Here is a 23,713-nt window from a genome sequence, read left to right as displayed (position 1 = left end):
ATCAAAGGCTCCCTAAAATGTGTTCAATTTGAAATCCCCAAAAAGGTGCTGTCCCCTGTAAACGTTTAGGTAGTTCATAACTATTTAATGGCGAATATTGGTGAACTATACTTCCTTGACTTCCTTAACTGACTATTTTTTTCTCTGTTTTTTCCTTATGCTCCTCCTGTCTGTCGTGGATCTCCAGGTCTGAGTCTGTCACATCCTCAGCCAATCAGAGCCTTCGTTAACAGCGGCGTCGGCACGTGATTGGGAGAAGGATGGCAACCATGCCGTTTGTCAGCGAGGGGAAGTGTGTGAGTGTGGAGTGGGATTTCCTACAAGGACTACTGGCCAAGCCACCCACCCTTCCCTGGTGAGACACACACACACACACACACACACACACACACACACACGCACACACGCACAGGCTGATACTGTATAAGCCTGCGTGCATGCCCATGAATTAATCTCTGCAAGGTGAAATCCATGCATTGACACCCTTGCACACACTGACAGCCTGAAGAAGAATTTCCTATCAATGAAACACAATCCAGAAGACATAAGTCTGATCTCTTTAGTGCGACATATAACCTGCATTGTTGCTGACCTGCCAATCCTGTCAGAGCTGTGAATCCCCTCCCCTTAGTGGGAGATTAAGTAAATTTGGCTGGAATTATTAATGGGCAGTCATTTAAAGGCGGATATAAAAACTAAGCAGAATCAATGTGTGTGTATTGATTGTTCTCGGTGGCTGGGGTCGAGGCAGTATAATAATGAGATGTTACAGAGGGCTGGCAGCATGAGTCCACACACACACACACACACACACACACACACACACACACACACACACACACACACACAAACACGTTCGAGAATAGCAGGGAGAAATACAACGACTGGGTCAGCTGATTAAGATATAAACATATGTACACACACGATGCACAGCCCTTTGTTCTGTTATTTCTTTCCCTCACACATGCACACACAAGCACATGCATACGCACACACCACTGGTGGTCTTTCTTAGGATGAGAATCAACAATACAGACACGAGGGAGAAAGGCGGATTCTTCTTTCTCTTCTAGCTCTCTCTCTCTGTCTCTCTCGCTCACACACACACACACACACACACTTTATTCCAGCGCAGCACCGACACAAATTGTGAAGTGGCCGTGACAACATAATTCCACCACTCAGGCCCCATTGAAGAGAGTCAATACCCAATCAGAGAGACAGGCTACCTGAGCCCCGGCCCCCCTCCGTCACTCTGCCCCTCCCTCTCCTATTGATCCCTCAATCACGACTTCAGCTCACTAGCCCGGGACCAGATGAGAGCGAGGGAGAGAGGGAGAGTGGGAGAGAGGGAGAGTGGGAGAGAGGGCGAGAGCGAGGGGTTGGAGTGAGGAAGGGAGGAGAAGTGAGAGATACGAAGCGAGAGACTGTGTGTGTGTGTGTGTGTGTGTGTGTGTGTGTGTGTGTGTGTGTGTGCTCACATATGGATTGTGGAGCAAATGACATTATTAGGACTCTGCTCTGCCAGATAGAAGACGGGAGTTTGTCTGTAATTACCAGGCCAATCTGCAAGAGATGGGTCAGAAGGGAGATTGTTTTACTTGAATTGCAGGAGCCATGACCATTATATGTCCTGTATTTATGGAATGACTTTTCTAGATTGATGCTCAGGTCATTTATACAGAGCATGAATCAATCAACAGTAAATGGCCATTGTATGACACACCTTACCTGTTTCTCCCACCACAGAGCTGATCCAGAATCTTTCTCTGGCCTTCTCTTCTTTTCCTCTCCTCCCTGTGTTCATCTATGTCTTCCGTTAATACCCCCTCCCCTTGTTCACCTCTCAGTCTCCAGAACCTGCGCAAAGAGAAGTCTCGCAATGCGGCTCGTTCACGGCGGGGGAAGGAGAATTTTGAGTTCTTTGAGCTGGCAAAGATGCTGCCTCTGCCCGGAGCCATCACCAGCCAGCTGGACAAGGCCTCAGTCATCCGGCTGACCATCAGCTACCTGCACATGCGCACCTTCGCCAGCCAAGGAGACCCGCCCTGGAGCCCTCTGAGGGAGGTCGACAGCAACTGCAGAAAAGGTGAGAAAAAGGGAAAGAAACAGTAAAGAAATACTGTGAAACAAACTGCTTTGCTTCACTAAAGTTCACTGTGCATTTGTAATATTGCATTTTTAGAACCAAAGAGAGGATGTATCAACTCCTAAAACTAGGTGTGTTCAGACAGAACATGAAGCGAATTCTTGCCTTGCATCATTAGCACAGTTCTGACCACTGGACCGTTTTTCTTTTATTGCCCTAAACAGACAATTTACCAACCGTATGTTAGCTGTAAGGTAGCTAGCTACGAACGCACTGACCGTGTCTGACCGAGTGAGCCTGCGTGTTTGTGTTCCGCTCAGCCTCTTACTGCCAAAATCACTGCTTCTCCCTCCGGTCTCTATCCTTCTTCATCTCGTCTCTGTACGTTTATGAAATATACATATAAAGCCTCGGGATACACTGCAAGTTTTCACTGGAGTTACAACTACTTGCACAGACTTGTCTTTGCGTCAATCAATCGCATCTTTCCAATTACTTTGTATGCAAACACGCCACCACAAGAAATTTGATTCGATTTGCATTCTGTCTGAACACCCATTCAGTAGGAAACACAGTTGTATCTACTATTGAAGACACTGAGGTCATGTCCTCATTACTCCCTCTGAGAATCTTTGTGTTGGGTAATTACATTTCTGTGAATAATTGCATAAAATATAGAAATCCAAATAATACAAGCCTTTTATTGTCTGCTCAAACTTCTCTTGGGGTGGGGACGATATGGACTCGTTTTTTAAAAATCGTGCTTACAGCCCTTGTCGGAAATATTTTTTAAAACTTGTTCAATATTTAAACTTTTCATGGACTTTGACAATGGCAACGTGCAAGTATGCAGAGGTAAATGAAACAATGGTTGAAGGATAATTTCTAAACTAACGGACAGAAACCGCTGAAATTCATGCATCCATCTCACATATCTCTGCCGATCAAAAGCAATCAGCCGCCCGATCCCAGTCCATTTACTCCCGCTCGCAGAGACACCCCACGCCACAAAAAATCCAGTCCTCTATTGGCGACCGTAATTACTTGTGCTGTGTGTGTGTGTGACACAAACATAATGTTCATTCTGAGGCCTGCAAACATACATGTGCATATATTCATGAAGACTCTCCATAGGCTGGTGTGAGATAGATGTTACAGAAAGAGGGAGGAAACTATTGGTGTAATTTGTAATTACAGAAATTAACTATGTAACGAGGACAGTGTAATTATACAGCCTGTCTAATTGCTGCTATTACTGAGGGGAAATGATGCAGCTACCGTACAATTAGAGTTGTGTGTTTGTGAGTGCGTCTGAGTGTGTTCGTGCCTGTTCTTGTCGAATTTGAGGTAATGTGAGCCAAAAGCAGTCATGTTAATAGCATGTTTTGTGTGACTCAGTGGGACTTGCTTTCACACAATATGTAACACGCACACCTGATAAGACACAATAGTCTTAATGGTATAAATAGTGCGTATAAATAGTGGTGCCAGTGCAATACCCGAGGAAGTGTGTTTAAAAAGACATGGTATTTACCAGACAGGGATTCTCTAAAGGAAAGACGCTATTGCTGCATTATGGGAAATGTCAATGTGAAAGTGAGCCAGCATGCACAATACCAGGACCCTGAAACTGAATCAGCGAAATGGAATTCAGGCAGGGACCCGAGACATATAATCTTATTAGGCTCATGCTCTTAATTTTTCAGAATTAAGTTTCCAATTGTCAGTGCTACATACTGTTTTCAGTGTATACTTTTACGATTGAGGTTGGATATCCAACCATACGTACCTGACTAAAAGTATCCCACTCAGAGATCTCTATAATACCGACACGGTGAGCCCAGTCTTTGGCCACAGTGTCACAAATATTATTACGGGTGAACCCATTGGGATCCATTGATAGCTAACCAGCCACGCAGCGCTGCACAATGTGACTGTCTGAGTGATATCCATGCACGATCACACTAATGCGCAGTCGTGGCCTTGACTGAGCTCCACGCGTAGTGAATTGTTTTGCCTCGGTGTTCGAGGCTTTTGTTTGGCCTTGATAGAAAATACCTGTTTAGAAAAGTAGGTGTGCGGTAGCCGTGCTGTCCTGTGCATGAACTGGAAGTGTGGTACAAAGACAAATGCGAGGTATGCTGCTTACACTATGAGAGCACTTCTCCTACAAATGTGAACCATAACTGTAAATATATAGAATCCTGCAGCAGCTACGCGAAGGTCATAGAAAATTGCGAGGCGCTGGACAAACACAACGAATCGCATGTCAGCTACGAACGGTATTACAGTCTGAATTATCTTGAACATTTCTTCCAATAGGTCGGGATCTGATATCTTGAGTATTTTATTAAATGTTTGGAGATTTCTACAAGCGAGTCACGCGGTCTCAGCGGGGCCAGGGCTGAAAACGCGATGGTCATTTGGACATCAGTTTGAACAAGTCTACCCACAATGCATTGGCAGGGTTTTAAGTGTGATGCATGACTTTAATTCCGTTAGTGGAATGTGGTCAGAGATCCAGCTGAAAGGGAGAGGAGGACGGAGCGGAGGGGAGGGGACAAATGTAGACGGAATAAAGAGAGAACGAGGAGAGGAGTGTGAGGAGAGAGGGGGCAAAGGGTGGGTGAGTTGCATTCCTCTACTCTCCCTCTTGTCCGAGGGTTTTTGGACGGGCGAGGGCCAGCAGAGAGGGAAGGAAGGTGGAGGCGAGGAGAGGGATGGAGGGAAGGGGAGGGGCCGATGTGGCTTTTGTCTGCTTCCCACGTTTCAAAGCCAGTCTTGAAAAATGAATAGACAGAGGAAAATCAATTGCATGACCTTCACAGAGAGAACGAGAGAGAGATTGAGAGAGCAGGAGAGGGGGAAAAGAAGGAGGAGAGAGACCGATTGTGGAAGGAGGGAGCAAACGAAAAGGAAAGGCTGAAGGGAGGAAAAGTATAATGACCCATGATATTCATTCCCGTTTGTGTGTGTGTGTGTGTGTGTTTCTGTCTGTGTGCTTGTATCTGTTTGCACAGCGCATTGCCTTTTTCAATGTCCCGTTACAGGATTATTCCGGTTCATTTTAACCGGAGCCTTATTTTCTATCGCTTGTGATAAGATTGTACTCACTACACTAATTGCAGAGATCTAATTGGACAGGGGGAAAAAAGGCGTGCACACAACTATGCTAAGTACAGGAGGTCAACACATGAATCCGGAGTTCAGTCTGTTCAGTGTGATTGATGTTAACGTTGTGGGTTTCGGTAACAACGTCAACGTTTGCCCATGTCTCCTTCGCGCCCAACTGTGATATGCTTCCATATCACTTGCATAAATCTCCTCTCCGCGAGTCTGTTGCACCTCAACCTTTAACAGGTGCAATGTGGCAACTGGAGAAGCCCTCAGTCTTTTACAAGGTACAGTACAATGACAATTCACTGCCAGCAACAGGGCCAGCTCAAGTGTTTTACTGTCTCTGTTAGTGAGGTCAAACACACCTCTCTCCTCCCCAGCGTTGGTGACATTGACTTTCATTCCACCTCCACTCGCTCCCTCTCTTTCTCGTCTCCTTTCTTTCATTGCCTCTTTTTCCCTCGTCTCCCCGCCTCTTCGCGTTCTCCCTGCATCTGCCTCCCCTCTAATTCACGGCGTTTAAAGCAGCCGGGGCTTTTAAGGGAAGTTAATTGCACTCAAATTATGTTCGACCGCAAAAAGGAGTGAGGGAGAGATGGAGAGATAGAGGAGAGATAGAGAGAAGGAGGGAGGGATGGATGTCAGACTGAGAAGATAATTGCGCCAGAGAGGGACGCTGCGATTAGGGTCACTCTTTCTCTCTCTGTCTGTCGAACAGCCGAAACGTCACATTTGGATGGTCGTAAACAACTTGGCAGGTGATCAGGCTCTTGTTTTGAAAGGGTGAAACTACGGCAGCAGAGCCAAACTTGAGGGACAAAGACGGAGAAGAAGACAGAGCGCTACGTAGAAGGAAAGAGGGGTGCAGTGCGTCTGTTATCTGTTTGGTTCCCATGGTGACATCCGAACCTGGTTGACACTGTGGGGGTGGAGAGAAGCATGTGGTCATGTGCATGTAGGTAGGGGGATGTTTAGGTGTGTGCGCGTGTGCGGCCATCACTCTAGGACTTAACTGGGACTAAATTATGTATTCGACAGAGGTATAATGAAAATCATTCAAATTAAATTTCTATCTTTTCTTCTCATGGAGCGCTGGGGAGACCCCGAGAACTGACCTGCAAGTCAGACTATAATTAACGTGTCCGATGGTGGCCCGGCCCATTCTATCTCCTATTCCCACAATGAAATTAAACCTCGCAGCAGAGTCCCGGGAAGCTAATGAAACGGGAGTGTGAGAGAAAGGAGCGATCAAAGACCTCGGGGTCTGCTTCCAGGTCTGTACACGAGCACAATCAAATGACATGCATGGACAGAAGCAAAAGCACAAAAGATGAATGTGTATTCACCAAAATAATTTAATAAAAGGATAATTCCAGTTCATTTCAACTCGTATGTTGTTTTCTTTTTTTTGTCCACTGTGTCGATAACACTGAAGTCACCAAAGTAACTAGAAAGGTGCACTCAATAGTGTGCAGCTCTCCGCCAGGTGTGTCTGCAACGACCACTGCTGTATTGTGTGATTGCATAAATACAACCCACAATTGGTTAACCCGTCTGTCGACACACTAATGGGCTGTTAGGAAAAGGACACTTTATTCAAACTCAAAAACAAGCGGTAACGTATGCAGGCAATCGCCTCGAAGTCGTTATATCGAATAGAATAGAATAGAATTTAATCTTGCCAAAATAAAAAGAAAAAAATGAAACTCACCAAGCTTTCTCCCCATGCAGCAGCGGCTGAGTGGCGGCGATGTACTCAGCAGGCTGTGCACTGGTAGTTACGTTAGCTGTTGGCTGATAGACAAACACATCGTCCAGAACACTAAAAGACGGCACTCAGCTGTGTTATCACTACCGCACTCTACCAACCGCGGGCCGGTTAATAGTAGTGAGTGAGGTGCAGGCAGTCAATGGCAGGATAAAACATTAAAAGGTGTTTTGAGAAAGCGAGTCTCCGCAACCACGAGAGGTCTTTGAGTATGCAGCCATAACTGGCCTCCCAAAATATGATGCAGTTTGATGCAGCAAAATGCGAGATTAGCCATGGACACTCACTCAGTCACACTCACTCACTCACAGACACAAGCAACCGCTCGCATGATCCTCATGGCGGTGATTGTTGCTGAGCTCTGGGAACATGGCAACAATGCTGCAACACAGTGAGATGAGTCATCAGACAATCAGACAGCAGTTTAGCCTGATTACCGAAAAACCCGGAAGGTTGGTGATAAACGCTTATTGCCCAGTAGTCACCGGTACAAAGTACTTTCTTTTTGTACTGCCACTTTCGATTGAATGTAGGTACACATGGTCTATTTACTAGGTTTTGGTCAAAATAGGTTTGATATCTGCGTAAACTGAGAGGTAAACATGTAAAACTGTAATGTGGTTCAGCTGCTGAAAAAGACCTGAGATTTCCACTGGTGCTTTCAAAATCCTCTGTCTGTACAGTAAGTGGTCTTTTCAGAGCCCAGCAGGTAGTGGGGGTCATTTTTGCAATTGGCTCACATGACTGTTAGATGAAAGTATGACATAATTCAATTCGGAAATAACCCAAATCACATTTTTTACCCTGAAATTAAAGCTACCATGTGGAGTTTTTGACCACAAGGCAGTAAAGAAGAAAACTGCAAGCTAGCAAACATGGATGTTAACGATGCACAATTTATTCATAAAGTTGTCTTTGCACATTGTTTATGAGTAGGGACATACATTCAACACTTACAGATACACCCAACAGATTCATGCCGCCATTTGTTATGCACTGCTTGTTGCGTAAGAAAACAGTTTTAACGACGTTAAGAGCGGGAGGTCAAATTTGAAGCGGGACGTAAAGTGTGATGGGACAGTTTTGGCATTAATATTATTGGGCGTCTTTGTTTTCTCTTCCAAATAAGTTGGCTACATTGGGTGTTGTCATTACCAACATTTTGGGTGCATGCATTTTGCAGTTTTAACTCCAAAACAAGTTGGAAATGTATAATCTGGCTACACTGTCGGTTTGTTAAAATCTGTCGGGTCATCTGACTGCTCGTGTTTCTTGTCCAGTCTGACATCGTTGTATCGATGTCGCTGCATTCGCAGATCTCTTTAGTTAACCCTGTGAGGACAATGTTGTTATTCCAGATAGGAATGAGGGCCAAAGCTACAGAAATAAGATAATTTTATTTATTTTTTACACACTTAATCAGTATATAATTAGAATTGATCATATTTAAGGAACAAACTGAATCATTCAAAGCCCTCACACACACCCATGTATGTAAGGGTTCACAGCACCACGACAGAAGGATGTTTGTTCTCAGGGTGAGATACGAACACCGCTGTGAGACTCTCTCTCTTCACATGTGCACACGTTTGTGCATGCGTCCACACAACCACACACAAACACACACACACACCAGGTCCAGTGTTTTGGTTTCCTGGCTGCCCGATTGCACCCTGGCAGTCTTTAATAAATGGTCCTGTGTGTGTGTGTGCGTGTGTGTGTGTGTGTGTGTGTGTGTGTGAGGGTGTAGACTCATCCGTCAGCCCTCCTGGCCTCATGTCACATCCAGCGTTTCCTTCGCCACGGTGACACTACTCAGCACTACTGATCGCCCGCCATCACCTTCACTCCTCTGGGGATCTCGGGCATGAAACCCAAGACACTTGCACGCTCCATGTATTTTTTTTTTTCAATTGTGAGGCATACACAAACCAACATCACAGTGTGTGTGTGTGCGTGCCTGTGTGCATTTGTTTTAGAGTCATTCTCAGATGGTCATGATGGGGGTTGCTTCCTTTCGACTCCCCAGCGCTGCAGCTCCATCGCAGCCCCACAAGGGAGCCTGATAGGCAGGCAGAGAGCTCAACCATCCCCCTCCAGGCAGTGACTGGCTAGGCTGAAGGGTCCCAGCACCAGACCCCCTTTCATAGCCCTGAATGGACTTGCCTTATTTATATTCACACTCTGTCACACAGGGGGACCCCAATCTCACAATGCCACTGTGGCTTTGTCCGGCAACTCTGTATTTATGCGTGTGTGAGTCTGTGTGTGCGTGCGCGGGTATTTGTGTTGTTTAATCGGAGGGCATGTTGCCGCTGTGTAGTCTGTGCATGAGAATTCATTGCTGTGTGTATTCCTGAAGTGTGTGTATGTGTGTGTGTGTCTATAGCTCTAATGGAATGCCTCCATCCTCTCTTCACCGAACCCACATCACAAGCAGGCAGCTGTGCGATATAGATGTGTGTGTGTGTGATTGTATATATGTGTGTGTGTGTGTGTGTGTGTGTTCCGACCCTCCCTCTGTGTTCAGTTGTAACCCAGAGCAGCGCTTTCATTTTCCTGTCATAACGTGTATTGATTTCCCTCAGCCTTGCAGCGACACACACACACACACACACACACACACACACACACACACACACACACACACACAGATATCCGATGATCCTTAAAGTCGTGCATGCACACACACACACACAGATATCCAATGATTCTTAAAGTCGTGCACACACATGCACACATTCATATGCTCTTGTACACACATACATAGTTTGTCTCTGCCGGATAAGGAACATTGTGTTCAAAAGCAGCCCTGTTGGGAGTGAGATTACTTCTCACGTATGGTCCCTGCTTTTGCAATCATACACTCGCTGGTGCGCACCCACACGCACACACACACACACACACACACACACACACACACACACTGTCACCCACTCTTTTTGACATAAAACAGTTAATAGGACTGATTGCTGAATTAATCTTCCACGTCACTGCAGCCCCTCATGCCCAGGTGTGCCTGGGAGAAAGTGATCACTCTCGCCTTCCTTAGTGTTTTCTCATTTTCCCTGCCATACCCTCTCTGCTCCTCTCGTACCTATCTTCACCCCCCCCCCCCCCCCCCCCCCACCTAACCACCTCCAACTCTATTTGTATTGTAATTGCCTTGGTAAACAGCACCACTTTGGCACTGAAGCAGCTCTGATAGCTTGTGTTTGGGATGCATTAAGAGTGGCGATGCAGACACTGTGTGTGTGTGTGTGTGTGTGTGTGTGTGTGTGTGTGTGTGTGTGTGTGTGTGTGTGTGTGTGTGTGTGTGTGTGTGTGTGTGTGTGTGTGTGTGTGTGTGTGTGCATGTGTGTGTGTGTTTCTTTGCTTGTCTGCTGGCAATCGAGTGGTTTGCGTCACATGGCACACTCTCCTTATGCTCAGTTTCTTTCAGCCATGCAGCCGCTTCGGTCGATTCTTCTGTTTATCAGACTTGATTTGATCGAGTTTTACTTTTCATTTCAGTGCAGATTTAAATACTGCAACATCATTACAGTCACTGATGAACAAGTCATCTTTACAGATCATTTTGAATAATTACTTATATGCCATATCTATATTCATCCAATCAGAAAGGGGAGTAACTGCCGAGTTGATTGAAATTCTTCCTGATCCCTACAAGTCTGTGAATGTCCACTGAGTTACAATACTCAGCTTTTCTTGGAGTTTTTCAGTTTTTGAGAAAACAAGCCCCACATTATACATCTCTTTTCCTGCCGCGATCTTTCTTTCACTTTCTACAAAATGGAGGGATACAAACAAATACATTTTTAAGCTTTTTTAGTATTAGTAGAGAGATGACAATCGGAGGAGAGAGGAACAACATGCAGCAAAACTAACCTCAAAAACTCTTTTTACAATTTATAGCGTAGCAATATCTATTTCTTATCTATGTAAGTATTTAATATGAACTGAAAATGTATTGACTCTGCAGTGTAGTACGTGTATGACAGATACCGTCTCAAATCTGTACTTCGGATGGAAAACTAAGATTTGTGTCTGAGTGGTAAGAGCGACCAGGGATCTTAAGACAGTCCCTTCATAATGACACTTTTGATGATCACTCTCAAAGCTTTTGAACATGTGGTATCAAGTACATTTTTACGTCAGTCAGTGTCTGATGTGTGTTTGTCTACTTTCTCTCTGCAGTAAGACGATCGTGTCATTCTCTAGCCGCTGACATGTTTGAGCAGCACCTAGGGGCGCACCTCCTGCAGGTAAAGACCGCAGCACATACACCCTCCTCCTTCTGTAATGATTGTAATTTCATGTAACTACATGTCTTTACGTGATGTGTTTGTGATGTTTTCACTGTAGTGGGTTTGTGAGAGTATTCTGTCTTCTCCATCCTCTGCAAAACCATGCCTCAAAAATGTCAAATTGCCTCGTTTTTTGGCTTTGGGAAAATGGTCAGATAGTACAATGGATTTTTAAATGGTTTATTCATCTTGAGAATTAGGATAACTTCAATGTTCTCGAACCATAAATCAACAAATAATCCGTCTGTTTATCTGAAAGGTTTCGAATCTATTATGGCTTTCTTCACACAGCTATGCTCTGATGTTTATGCAGGGAAACCTTTGTTTTTCAGAATGGATCACAGGGTCAATTTGTTCAAGTATATTCCTTGACAGAGAAGCACATTTGTCACGTAAATGACTGCATTGTGCTGCAGTGTGTAGGTGCTGTGTGCGATCACAGTTTGTACCAGCTCAAGTCTTCCATACCTCAGTCTCTCAAGACATACATTTCCCAAGCAAACTCCTTATGGCATGCCCTCCCATACACACACATGGACACCCACACATCTCCTAAACCTCAGATGCTCGGACGATATCGTTGGCTGCCGAAGAATGCTTCCGTTTGCACTGACGGATGAATGGAGCCTGAGGGGGATTCTGGGGCAGGAGGGCTGCAGGGATGACGAAGTGCAGGATGTAGAGACAAAGACTCAGAGGAAGTGTGAAGAAGGTAACACTGCAGGTTTAGGAGGCTGAGGGAGGAGCGATGGTTGGGGGAGCAACCAGAGTAGAGAAGGCTGAAGAAAAACTAAACTGAACGTAATGCCTTATGTCTTATGTAAAGGTCTTCGAATTGAACAAATACATTTGCCAAGCAGGAAACAGGTAGCAGTTGTAACAGGTAGAGAGAGAGACAAAAAGAATAGCAGCTGATAATTGAGAAGGTTGTGGTAAAACAAAGAAACATTGCATATGTCTGCTCTTCTCTGGCATTTTAAAGAGGAAGAGGCTTAGGGAACGACACTGATAGAAATCAAATTAACGCTCCAGAAAAACTGTATGATTCTTTCCTCCCAGCCGTCCTCCCGCCGTAATAGCCTGATAATTGCACTTTAGTTCTCCGACATTCAGGCGGCTGGTTTCTCCTCGCCGCGACACACGACGCCCCACACCCCGGCCACACATTTGCATACTGGATGTGTCAGTTGCATAAATTACCTCTGCCACTTTAAGCACTGGGCCGCCAAAATAGCAATCATTCTTCTAGAGCAAAGTGGCCCTGGTCTGTGTGTGTGTGTGTGTGAGACTGAGGCTGTGTCGGCTCACTCCTGGATGCTTGTTATGACGATTAATATTATTCTCTGAAGCAGTCCTCTCTAATGGCCTGGCTGTATACCTTTCACTTCTCATTAGAATCACTGCAGGCTATAATGACTCTGGTTCTATCTGTGTCTGTGTCTGTACCAGTGTCTGAGTGTGTGTTTACGTCTGTGTGTGTGTGTGTGTGTGTGTGGCCCTACAGGATGATGCTCTGACTCTGAGTTTATTACAGTTGATTGAAACAGCTCCAGTCTATAAGCTCAGTTTCTCATGTCTCTTTGCTCTATTTGTTCATGTATGTTTGTGTGTGTGCTTGTCTAAATGTCTGACTCTGTGTGTGTGTGTGTGTGTGTGTGTGTGTGTGTACGCACATGTGGTACTTTTGTCTCTGTGCTGCTTTCTGTGTGTTTAGTTATGCAGGCCTTGTCGGCAGCTGTTGTATGGAGCTGCCGCTTGCATCTAAGGCCCCTGTTTTGTGTCTGTTCACATTTGTGCATGTGTGTGTGTTTGTGTGTGCACATGATTATGATTGTTAGTGTGTGTGTGTGTGTGTGTGTGTGTGTGTGTTTGTGAATTGAGAGAAGAGGCCGAGGGGTGACGGGTTGTTTGTTCTCTAGCTCATTGTAATTTGTTCGATACACACTAATTGCTCTAATTTGTCTGTCTTGTTTCTGTTTGCCTTTATGTGTGTGTGTGTGTTTGTGTGTGTGTGTGTGTGTGTGTGTGTGTGTGTGCGTGTTTTTTATATGCACAGTCTCTGGATGGCTTTGTGTTCGTGGTCAGTCAGGAGGGACGTTTCCTCTACATCTCAGAGACAGTTTCTATCTACCTGGGACTCTCACAGGTAAGACGACCTCATTGCGCACACACGTACACACACATTGGAATAATCCTTTGTATACAAGCACATTTGCACACATGTGCCTATCTTCTGCTTACGCTTTCATATCCCCCTCCCTGGAGTGTGTGTGTGTGTGTGCGTGTGTGAGTGTGAATATCTTTGACTGCACTCTTCGCGCTCATCTCTGGAGTGCAACTCTCATGGGGGCAATGCTACTCTCTGTCTACCTCTCTCTACCGCCTTGTCTCCCTCTCCAGGTGCTCACCTCTGTTGATTGCCTGTGGCCTCTTGTACTGTGAATGTTAAGTCCTGCCATTTTGCCCAGATGCATAAATAATAACAGTAATTACTGGCCCAGCAATCAAAGTGTCGCCCCAGCGCGCTGGGCCTGTCTAGGGGAACAAATCGATAGGCATCTTAAAAGCCACATTGATTGTAAGGAGGGGGAAAAACACCAAGGGGGATGGGAAGATAGATAGAGACAGCCGGAGAGAGAGAGAGAGGGGGGGAGGAAAGGAGGAGAGGCGTGATAAGAGAGAGATGTTTCGAAGTAAGAAGAATTGGTACAGCACGACAGAGGGTGAGAAAGAGGGAAGTTAGTGCTTCAGTAACGGAAGAAAATGTGTTTTTTCTTTAATGTGTAAATGTGCTGTGATTGAGGGTTTGCCCTTGTCTACATTAAAGGAAGGAAGTGTTTCTACTCTATCTCCTTAGTACAATACTCACGTGTTATAAGTCAATTGAAGGCTCATTGGTCACTGTTATCAATTCCCCGTCTATACTGGCCACCTCGGAACAGGACCACACTGTAAGAGAGACAAAATCCACAGACTGTGGCTCTGTGTGGAAATATATTTTAGAGTCAAGTGGGTATCTGATAAAGTTTATTTTAGTTTGAAATTACTGTCATGTATGAATATAATATGGGCAGAGTTTCATTGCTGTGCATTGTCAGAGGGATACTTCCTGCTTCCTTATTTTACTTCCTGCTAAACTTTAGAATGCATTTTATTTCACAGAATAAAGATGCCAGATATCTTTAGCACAATGTATATTTGACACAAGGGATTAACCGGAGTCCCACCGTCGACACCTTTACATTTTGATTTATCGTTAGTTTGATTTATACGGCATAACTGATAATAATTTGACCATTCACCTTCGTTTTCTTTTTCAAATAAATCGGGGGTTGTAACTGTAGGTTGAAGTGTGGTTGGATGTGGTCAAATATGTGCTCTGTTGCGAATGTAACCACATTAATGTCGCTGTGTACTGACACGCCTTGGAGTAAAACAAGATTTTACTTTTTAATGTTGTATTCAATGTCAACTATCTGGTACAATAAACTTTTAGGAAGAAACACAAGCAGACCAGTCACAGCTTTTGTAATCTCTGTATGCAATCTTCGTTGCCGCAATAGCTCGGTCGTACACTTACATTCAGCAGGACGGGCACGTCAGCTTCGGCAGCAACATGCATAGGCTGCTTATTAGAAGGAGACACATTAGGAAGAGATCTCTTCACAGCCAGTAGGGAGACGATAACAACTTGTTTAATGTACATATGGGCATGCAAGTTTGTATTATACATGACTTGAGAAGAAATACAAACCCATCCTGTTTTGAATAGAGCGACCAGGACGAGAGTTGTTTGTGTGCACCTGCCATGGAGTGTCTTGGGTCTTTACTTTGCAAAGACCTAAATGCATCAGGAAGACAGAGTGGTGGAAGTCTGAATACGCACCAAAAAAAAAGGAAGATACGGAGAGAAAGATAGAGAACCAGACAGACAATTATGAGAGAGAAGGAAAACAAAGGAGTGGAAGAGGGGTGAGAATGAGAGACAGTGGTAAAGAGGAGAGAGAGAGAGTCTGAGTGTGTAAATAGAGTTTAAATGTGCAGAAGGAATGAAATTCGCCTTGGGATTGCCTAGGTAAACAAGACAGCCGAGGCTTTGGTGGAGATGCTAATAAAACAGAGCTGTTCTTATCAGCTGAGCAGATGGCCTAACCCATCACATCTACTCAAACAGGGCCTGAACCATCAGCATTCTAATGAAATTATTTATGATCGAAGATTACGTTCTGAACCTTGAACATACAACGCCACGTTTACCTTCCTGACAAGATGAGAGCGGGCGGGGGGGTGTTTATGATGAGAAAGAGAGACAGCCAGAAAGAGCAGATATAAGTTGAGATGAGTTAGGGGGATACATGAGAGGGAGGATATAGTGTGTTTATAGACACCTAAAACGAGAACGAAAAAAAATACAAAAAGAGAGAAAGGAAAGGTGGGAGGGAGAGGACAAAAACACTTTGTTGGCGAGTGGGGTCGGACACAGGGGAGAGAGGAAGGACAGACAAACAAATGATGTTCTGAGTGAAAAAGTGTAACTGGTGGTTTGTTTTAGAGGGCATGTCGCCCCTGTGGACCGCCCCTGCCCTGCCGTCTCCTGTCCCCCTGTCTGACCCCTCTGCCCTGGCTTACACCCTGGGCTTCTCCCCTGACAGGGGGGTTGCTTAGCCGGCTTAGCCCAGGTCAGGCACCTTGACCAAGGGCACAGCCTGCCGCCCACTCCCCTGGCGCCTGCAGGTATCATTTTTCTTCTCACCGGGTCTCCAGGCCGGAAGCACATCAGGGATAAAACCCGGGAATGCCACAAAGCAGGAGAGGGGAGGGGGATCGAAAGGAGGTAGAGGAGGAAAGAGATGGATAGATGGAGTTGAAGAAGAGGAGACAAAGGCTGGGGCAGATGAAGAATTGGAGGGAGGAGAGATGAAAAGGATGGAGAAGTATGGGAAGGGGCCGGGAGAAGAAAGAAAAGGGATAAATGGGGTAAAGAGGAGGGAGGAAGGATGGTGGATTAAGGGAGGGGAGAATTGATCTGGGAATGGTTAGTATGCAGCCCCCGCTCCCCCCCCCCCCCCCCCCCCCCTCCAGCCCTCCCTCCCTCTCCTCTCCCATCAGTCAGTGAAGGCTGAGGGCTGCGAGTGTGTTGTGGACCACTGCCCGGATGCCTCATACATATTAAAGCCCCCTGCTATTATTTATATCATGTCTCTCCTTCCCCTGCTTGCTGCCCTCCTCCTCCCCCTTCACCCCCACCACACTACCATACATACGTGCACGTATGCACACACACACACACACACAAACACACAAGCAGGTTCACGCAGGTGCACTGACAGGCAACTACTCACACAAACAATGACACATAATGACGCGAGGAGACACAAAAACAGACAGTCTAGTCACATACGCAGGGAAACAGAGTCGCGCCGTGTGCCTGCATACGCACACACACACACACACACACACACACACACACACACACTCACACACTCAGAGGGATTTGAATGATCTCGGTCTCTCCTCACGTCTCCCCTTCGCGCCACATTCTATCCCTGTTTTTATGTCTGAGCCTGACTCATCCTCTCAATCGCTCCGTCTCTTTCTCGTCTTCTCATTTCTGTCTGATCTTTTTCCGATCCCTCCCTCCTGCCTGTGATGGGGTGATATTATTCGGATAGGTCTTAAGCCCGTTAAAGCCCATAAGGACCTGTTTGTCTCTCTACCTTGTTTTCCAATACCACAGGGCCAGGGGATTGTGTCTCTTTCAGATGGCTGGTCCAGTGTTCTGAGCAGAGGTAAATTTAGTCCTTGTTTAAACAATGACAAGAACTCCTTTTGCAGTGGAATCGCTATTCATGAAACACAGACACCGTGACCACAGACAGACAAACAGCCGTATCTTGATATCATCTGTAATAAATATGCTTAAAGCATGGTTCATCCAGAGTTCCACAAAAACCCAGCACCTAGTAATTACACTGCTGACGTTTTATCTGCATCATGAAGACAAGAGGGATCCGAAAGAGAGAAAGAACTACTCGGGGAGGTTGTTGTGAAGCTTTCCATGTCATCTTTTTAATACACAGGATATCTCTTCGGACCATAAACATTATGGAAGAGGGACCAAGTATGTGCACATCCAGGCAAAGATACTCAGGTGCGAAACAACAAAAATTGCTGCAGAGCACAAAGGAGTTCTGCAGACTATTAGGCTCCGAATAAATAGTTTATTTGTCCTTTTTTTCTTTTCAAAGCAACATTTCGATCTATACAAGATCTTTCTTGGGCAAGTGTGAAACTGAAAAGGCATTTCTTTAAGAGGCAGTAATCATCTTAAATCACGATCATCTGCTGGTCAGCAAAAGACATAAATACAGAAAACAGCACAAGATGGTGATCACGGTATCCTGAAAATAGAAAGAAAAAGATCTTTCTTTTTGAAGATTCAATGTTCATATGAAAGAACCTAAAAACACATGGTGGGCTTGATCGTTAGTTATAGATAACTAAGACACTAAACAGTACGGTAATTATCTATCAATTGAATCTGTAGCTCATCTCAACTTCACAGAGTTTTACAGAGTTTCAGCTCATTGTTTCGCTGTCCGGCTGCAACTCCACTGTTTTGGTTCTCTCTCACCGCAGCCAAAATAAATGTCTTATTGCAGGTGCTGACTTTAAAGTCAATGAAACGGAAGCGAGCGTATCTTCATCTTCTCAGATGTAACAAGTGAAAAGGAAAACAAATCTTTCCAACGTGATTGGATCGCTCAAAAGTTAGCGAGGTCTTTGCAAACTGCTAGCTGCTACAGGAGCCTCTCTTTATCACTTGACTTGATCAATTTCTGTTATGCTATCTCCATCAAATTTAGGACAAAGAAGTAATAATCTGATTTATATTTTGGCTGAGGTACATAATGTCAAAAGGTAGCAACGGTAGGTTTTCCAGTATGTTGGGAAATCACTCCAAATCCCAGTATTTAATTATATATTTGGTGGCAAATTTCCAAAAAACAGGACATCCCTCAAGAGATTAAGCCCTGCATGGGGCTAAGAACCTCTATCCCCTTCGCTTATCCTCCCTCACTCGTTGGGGTTTCCTCCATCTACACCCCTCTCCGTTCACTCATGGTCCACCTCATTCCTCTGCTCCCACCTTCCCTGTTCCCGCTCCTTCCGCTCCCCCGGCTGTGATGTCCTTGAGGGCCTGCTGAGGCTCCCATAAAGCCTGCAGTAAATGGCTCTAATCCGGTAATAAATGGCTGTGTCCTACAGACAAGGGTGTGAGGCTGCTGCAGCCACGGCTTTATCAGATGGAATGGTACTGGCACGCACATGCACAGACACACACACATTCACAGATGTAATAGAAACTGTATGCGTGTGTGTAAGCATGCATACGCTCTCTCCCATATTACTTTTTCTCTCTCTCTCTCGCGCTCTCTCTCACTCACACACACACACACACACACACACACACACAATCATGCATACAGCTTCAGATGGAATCACGCCCGCTTCGATTGTGCTGCTTTTATGGATGCCATGCAAGAGCAGCGCCATTATTACCTTTAAATGATTAGAGATGTGACTGTGATGCATTATGATGATAGGATCATATAGCGCTGAATGAGCTGTTGCATTGCTCTTTATGCCTGCCGGGATAGACTGTTACTGAATGAAGGAGAAGGGAGGGACACAGGGAATAAGAAGAATAGCAATGTGACCTTTGGAGATACTTGGAGTTCACCTGTTTTTAATCAGCAAATACAATTGATTTCTATCTCGCCTGGTTTTATTTGTGTAATACTGAAGTCACTTGGTCCTCTGAGACTGGACTTAAATGTATGTATGTGCGTGTGTGTGTGTGTGTGTGAGAATGTCTTACAACCGCTACACTCCTTGTTGAGTTGTAACCCAGAGCAGTGCTTTCATTTTCCTGCCATAACTTATATTGATTTTTTCCTGTGTGTGATTGTTTGTGTGTGTGTGTGTGTGTGTGTGGGCGCTCATGTGCAGGCGTTTGTGCTCTAAGCTTCAGTTTTTGATCAGTGTATGCGTTGCTCTTCAGGTGGAGGTGACCGGCAGCAGTGTGTTTGACTACATCCACCCGGCGGACCACGTGGAGATGGCCGAGCGGCTGGGAATCAGACCGCATCTGAGGGCAGAGGCCGGCTGTCACACGGGCCCCGAGAGCGCTTCCAGCTCCGCATCCACCTCATCTCTCGCTGGTACCCCTGAACCCGGTACTTTCGATCTACAAAAATAAATTGACGTCGTCGAAACAACGAAAACGAAAAATAATTGAATTGATGACAAATCCTTCAGGATGGATATGTTTTATAGTTTTACGTCTTCTCAACAGCTCCGTCTAGTCCTCATTCTCCTGCTGATGAGCCTCACGACCGCGGCTACTTCATCCGCATGAAGTCCACGCTCACCAAAAGAGGCCTGCATGTCAAGTCTTCTGGATACAAGGTACAGAGAAGATCATTTCTCATCATTTGAAAAAAAATGCCTTGTATTACTCCTATTTACCTGCTTGTTCTTGGGATGGTGAAATAACAAGAAGAGTCTTGTCATATTGTTTTACAGGTCGGGTGTTTCACAGCTCTGTCAAGTTGGTCGTTGTCAGTGTGTTTTATGGTTGTGACCTTATTTTACACTGGAACGCTGCACATAACAGCCAGTTTATTGCACGCACTGCTGTAATGCCTGTGCTGCTGCGTTCTTTACCTTTGAATATGACGTTTTATTGTTATTTTCTGTACCCTGGATTGTGTAAGGTCCAGCAATGACAAAGGGTCCTGTGAAACGAGTCCATCCTGATGTCTTCTGTTTGTCAGGTGATCCATGTGACAGGACGGATCCGCTGCCGCCCTGCGCTTGTGCCGGGCTCCACGCGCTCAGTACGTCGACCGATTGGTTTGGTTTCACTGGCACACACCCTCCCGCCCTCCACACTGAATGAAGTCCGCATGGAGAGCCAAATGTTTGTCTTCCGAGTGAACATGGACCTACAGGTCACATATTGTGAGAACAGGTAGGGGTTTTCTTCTCCGTGTGTTGAGGTTAAGCGGTATGGACATTGAATGCATACAAATGAGTGTATTTTTGTTGCATGACTTTACAGGATCTCAGAGTATATGGATCTGACCCCAGCAGAGGTGGTGGGACACACCTGTTACCACTTCATCCATGTAGAAGACCTGGAGAACCTCCGGCAGAGCCACGAGGACTGTAAGTCAAATCTATATGCATGTGTAGTACATGTAATTCATCCCCACCCACCTTATCCTACACAGTGTCTGAACTTGCGATGGAGAGCCAGTTGAAATCTCATTCTGTCCTGTTGTGATAGGCGCCCTCTGCTGCCATCATCATGAACTGCCAAACCAATAACTTGCTTCTTCCCTGTCCTTCTCTCCCGTGTCCTGTTTGGCATCCTTTCTTTCCATCCTCCGCCCATCTCCTCTCAGTGTTAAGGAAAGGCCAGGTGGTGACCGGTTACTACCGTTGGCTCCAGAGGAGAGGAGGCTACCTGTGGATCCAGTCCAGTGCCACCGTCTCCATCAACCACAAAGCCCCCCATGAACGCAACGTCATCTGGGTCAACTACATTCTGAGGTCAGTGCAACCACAGCCTGTGCTCCAGGACTGCTGGTAGGAACTGACTTTATATATATTATATATATATATATATATTCACTTTCTTTCCTCTATTATTCATTTATTTATTTTTACAGAGTTTTCTTAAAATAGTTTTAAGTAAAAGTCATTACTCTGCAGAGGATGTAAACAGCAATTTAGCATTATTTACTCACTATTTAATGTCATGATCTTATAAGGAGGCTTTGATTCAGGAAATTCCAAGACTCTGCACCTTTTGTTTCTGTTCAAATTACAATTTAAATGTCGTGTTATTTTAGTTTAAGGCTTTATTTACTCACTCAACAGGCACAACAACTGCAGTAACCTCGACAAAATAGGCTTCCCCCTTCTTCCCCTCTTGTATACACACACATATTCACCCAGACACTGACGCAAACACACATTTGGAAGATACATGCACACGTTGTACACACGCACGTACATAATAAAAATGTGAGACAAAAACAAGAGGAGTAGGCTGAATTTCAATGCTAATTGGACTGAAGCTATATAATTACAACAAATGGATGTCAGAATTTTGGGGCTGAATGGTGTTTCAGTTAATTAGTGCTGTAATTACAAGAGCTCATTAACTTCTCCAACAGCCTCCTCCTTGTCTGAGCTTAGTTGTGTATAGGTGGGCTGCTGAGTGGGGCCTTGTGCGTGTGTTTCTGTGTGTGTGTGTGTGTGTGTGTGTGTGTGTGTGTCTTGACGGGCTGTCGGTTTTGCGTGTCGGTGCTTGTGTATTGTGTGTTAAGGGCTGTTGTTTAGAGAATTGGGATGATGTGCTTGGTGGAGGTTACAAGGGGCAGTTTGGCTATTGGAGGTTGTTATTCGGCAGATTATATGTTGTTTCCATCTCTAAGTATTCACTCAAATCAGCACAGCAATAGCGCTTTTTTTTTTTTTTTGCTTTAAGTGGCTTTTAAGTGGTGGATGATCATTGGTGTATGCGTGCAGCTTTTCTCCCTCCCTTTCTCCTTTTAAATTTTCATAGTCTGTTTGTCCATCCGTCTATCTAACTATCTCTATTTCTAACATCATCCATCCATCCAGTCGAACAGAGTTGCCCGACACTCCCCTGGATATACTGCAGCTACCAGAGAATGTAAGAGCAGAGCGACTTCGAGTTAGCTCGTCCCCCACCGACAGTTCCCCCCAGGCCCGAGGTAGGATGCTACACACACATTAGTACCTTCCCGTGATGCCCACTGACACACGTAAACACCTTCTTGTGCCTCTTTTTTATCATCCTTCCTCATCAGGCTCGCAACCAGTGAAGAGCTCGGTGGGGAAGAGTGACCCCGACACTAAAGGCAGAGAGAAATTTACCACCGCTGCCATCCAATCAGAGGACAGGAGGAAGCGCCTGCTGAGGTCCGACCCCGAGGGTGCTCCTCCGGAAACCCGTCGCAGACTGGAGGAGCTCCGTCACACAGAGGAGAGTGTATCGGCCTCCTCTGACCTGGCGAGCGAAAGCGAGGGGGAGGACGAGGAAGAGACAGAGTGGGACCAGGGGGGAAACAGTGACAGACTGAAACAGGAAGACGGTGGAGGAGGTAGACAGAGTAGGGGAGGAGACACCCCCACTAGAGGGGAGAGGGGCAGCAGGGTGCACAACGGCCGGGCTGTGATCCAGCAACTGAAAAGCGTAGTGACCCCGTCTCCCCTGCCTGGCAGCCCCAGCATCAAGACTGAACATGAAGCCCTGACCAACGGGGGGCGTTGGGGATCACACACACAGACCGCCACCTCCCACACACACACCACTCAACCCTCGCATGCACACACACCGTCCAGCAGCCTCAACGGCGACAGCCCCACCACTCCAATCCCTGACTCTTCTTCCAGCAGCGACGCCCCCCCGAAAGGGTTGTTCACTCCTCCTTCCCCTGCTCTTTCTCCCGCCATGTCCGTGTCCTCCCCGTTGCCCCGTGAGGACAGGGTTGTGTCGGGGTTGGTCACTCGGAGCAGTGGTGGTATAGGTAGCACTCCTGACTTTGAGCTGCTGCAGAGACTGGCTGCAGGCGGCGCAGCGGGGCGGGTCCTCTTCCACCCCCTTGCCCTCGGCCCGCAGGGCCCTCAGAGCCTCTACGCTCCCAGCACTATCCGTTACGCTCCACCTGAGCTGCCCCCCTCTCACCACCACGGCATAGAACACAGCGATGGCCTGCAGCTACGCTCGGACCACCACAAGGGACCCCCGCCAGCCTTCTTTCCCCACCTACAGCGGTTGGCTGGCTTGCCACCCTTCAGTGGTTTCTCCCCGTCTGACAGCCCTTTCTCCTCCGGCCTGCCCTTCTGTATGAACGGACTGAGGGGGGCTGCAGGCTCCGAGGAGGACTGAGACTCAGACGGGAGGAGGTGGGAGGAGAAGATAAAAAATGAAAGACGGAGCAGAGTGACAGACCAGAAAGAGAGACATTGAAAAGGGCAGGAGAGACAGAAGTGGCAGGACATTAAGCCTCTAAGGACATTACTAATTGGACAATGAGTTGAATAACTGCGATTTAAAATATGTGACAAGTCGCTGCCATAGGGAATTATTGTGTCTGTCCATTGTGGACAAGTGACAGTGACTCTCAGAGAAAACGGGACATGGAAGCTTTTGACTGGTTGTCCCTGAAGACTTTCCGTCTCTACAACAATAATGAACTCTGCTCTGTGTTTTTCTCAAGATGACCGTGTTGATTTCTGTGTCTCTTCCACTCAGAGAAGCCATATTGTATATAGAGACAAAACCATAAAGACCCTCAGCTCACATCCTCCTCACTGTCACTCCAATTA

The 23,713-nt window shown here is 46.0% G+C and overlaps 1 protein-coding gene across 1 annotated transcript; it reads left to right on the top strand.

Moving 5' to 3' along the window:
- Nucleotides 1-260: 260 nt before the first annotated feature.
- npas1 (neuronal PAS domain protein 1) lies at nucleotides 261-23,273 on the top strand (the record flags this gene model as incomplete). Its single annotated transcript, XM_079271785.1, has 11 exons — nucleotides 261-355; nucleotides 1,851-2,089; nucleotides 11,172-11,239; nucleotides 13,338-13,427; nucleotides 19,347-19,521; nucleotides 19,641-19,753; nucleotides 20,122-20,318; nucleotides 20,409-20,515; nucleotides 20,755-20,902; nucleotides 21,983-22,095; nucleotides 22,192-23,273. 11 exons carry the CDS (start codon nucleotides 261-263, stop codon nucleotides 23,271-23,273), a joined length of 2,427 nt encoding a protein of 808 aa, XP_079127911.1.
- Between the last annotated feature and the right edge of the window lie 440 nt (nucleotides 23,274-23,713).

The sequence above is a fragment of the Melanostigma gelatinosum genome (genome assembly GCF_949748355.1).
Source record: "Melanostigma gelatinosum genome assembly, chromosome: 7".
Taxonomy (NCBI): domain Eukaryota; kingdom Metazoa; phylum Chordata; class Actinopteri; order Perciformes; family Zoarcidae; genus Melanostigma; species Melanostigma gelatinosum.
The sequence above is the reverse complement of the archived record's forward strand: the minus strand, read 5'-3'. Positions and strand labels throughout refer to the sequence as shown.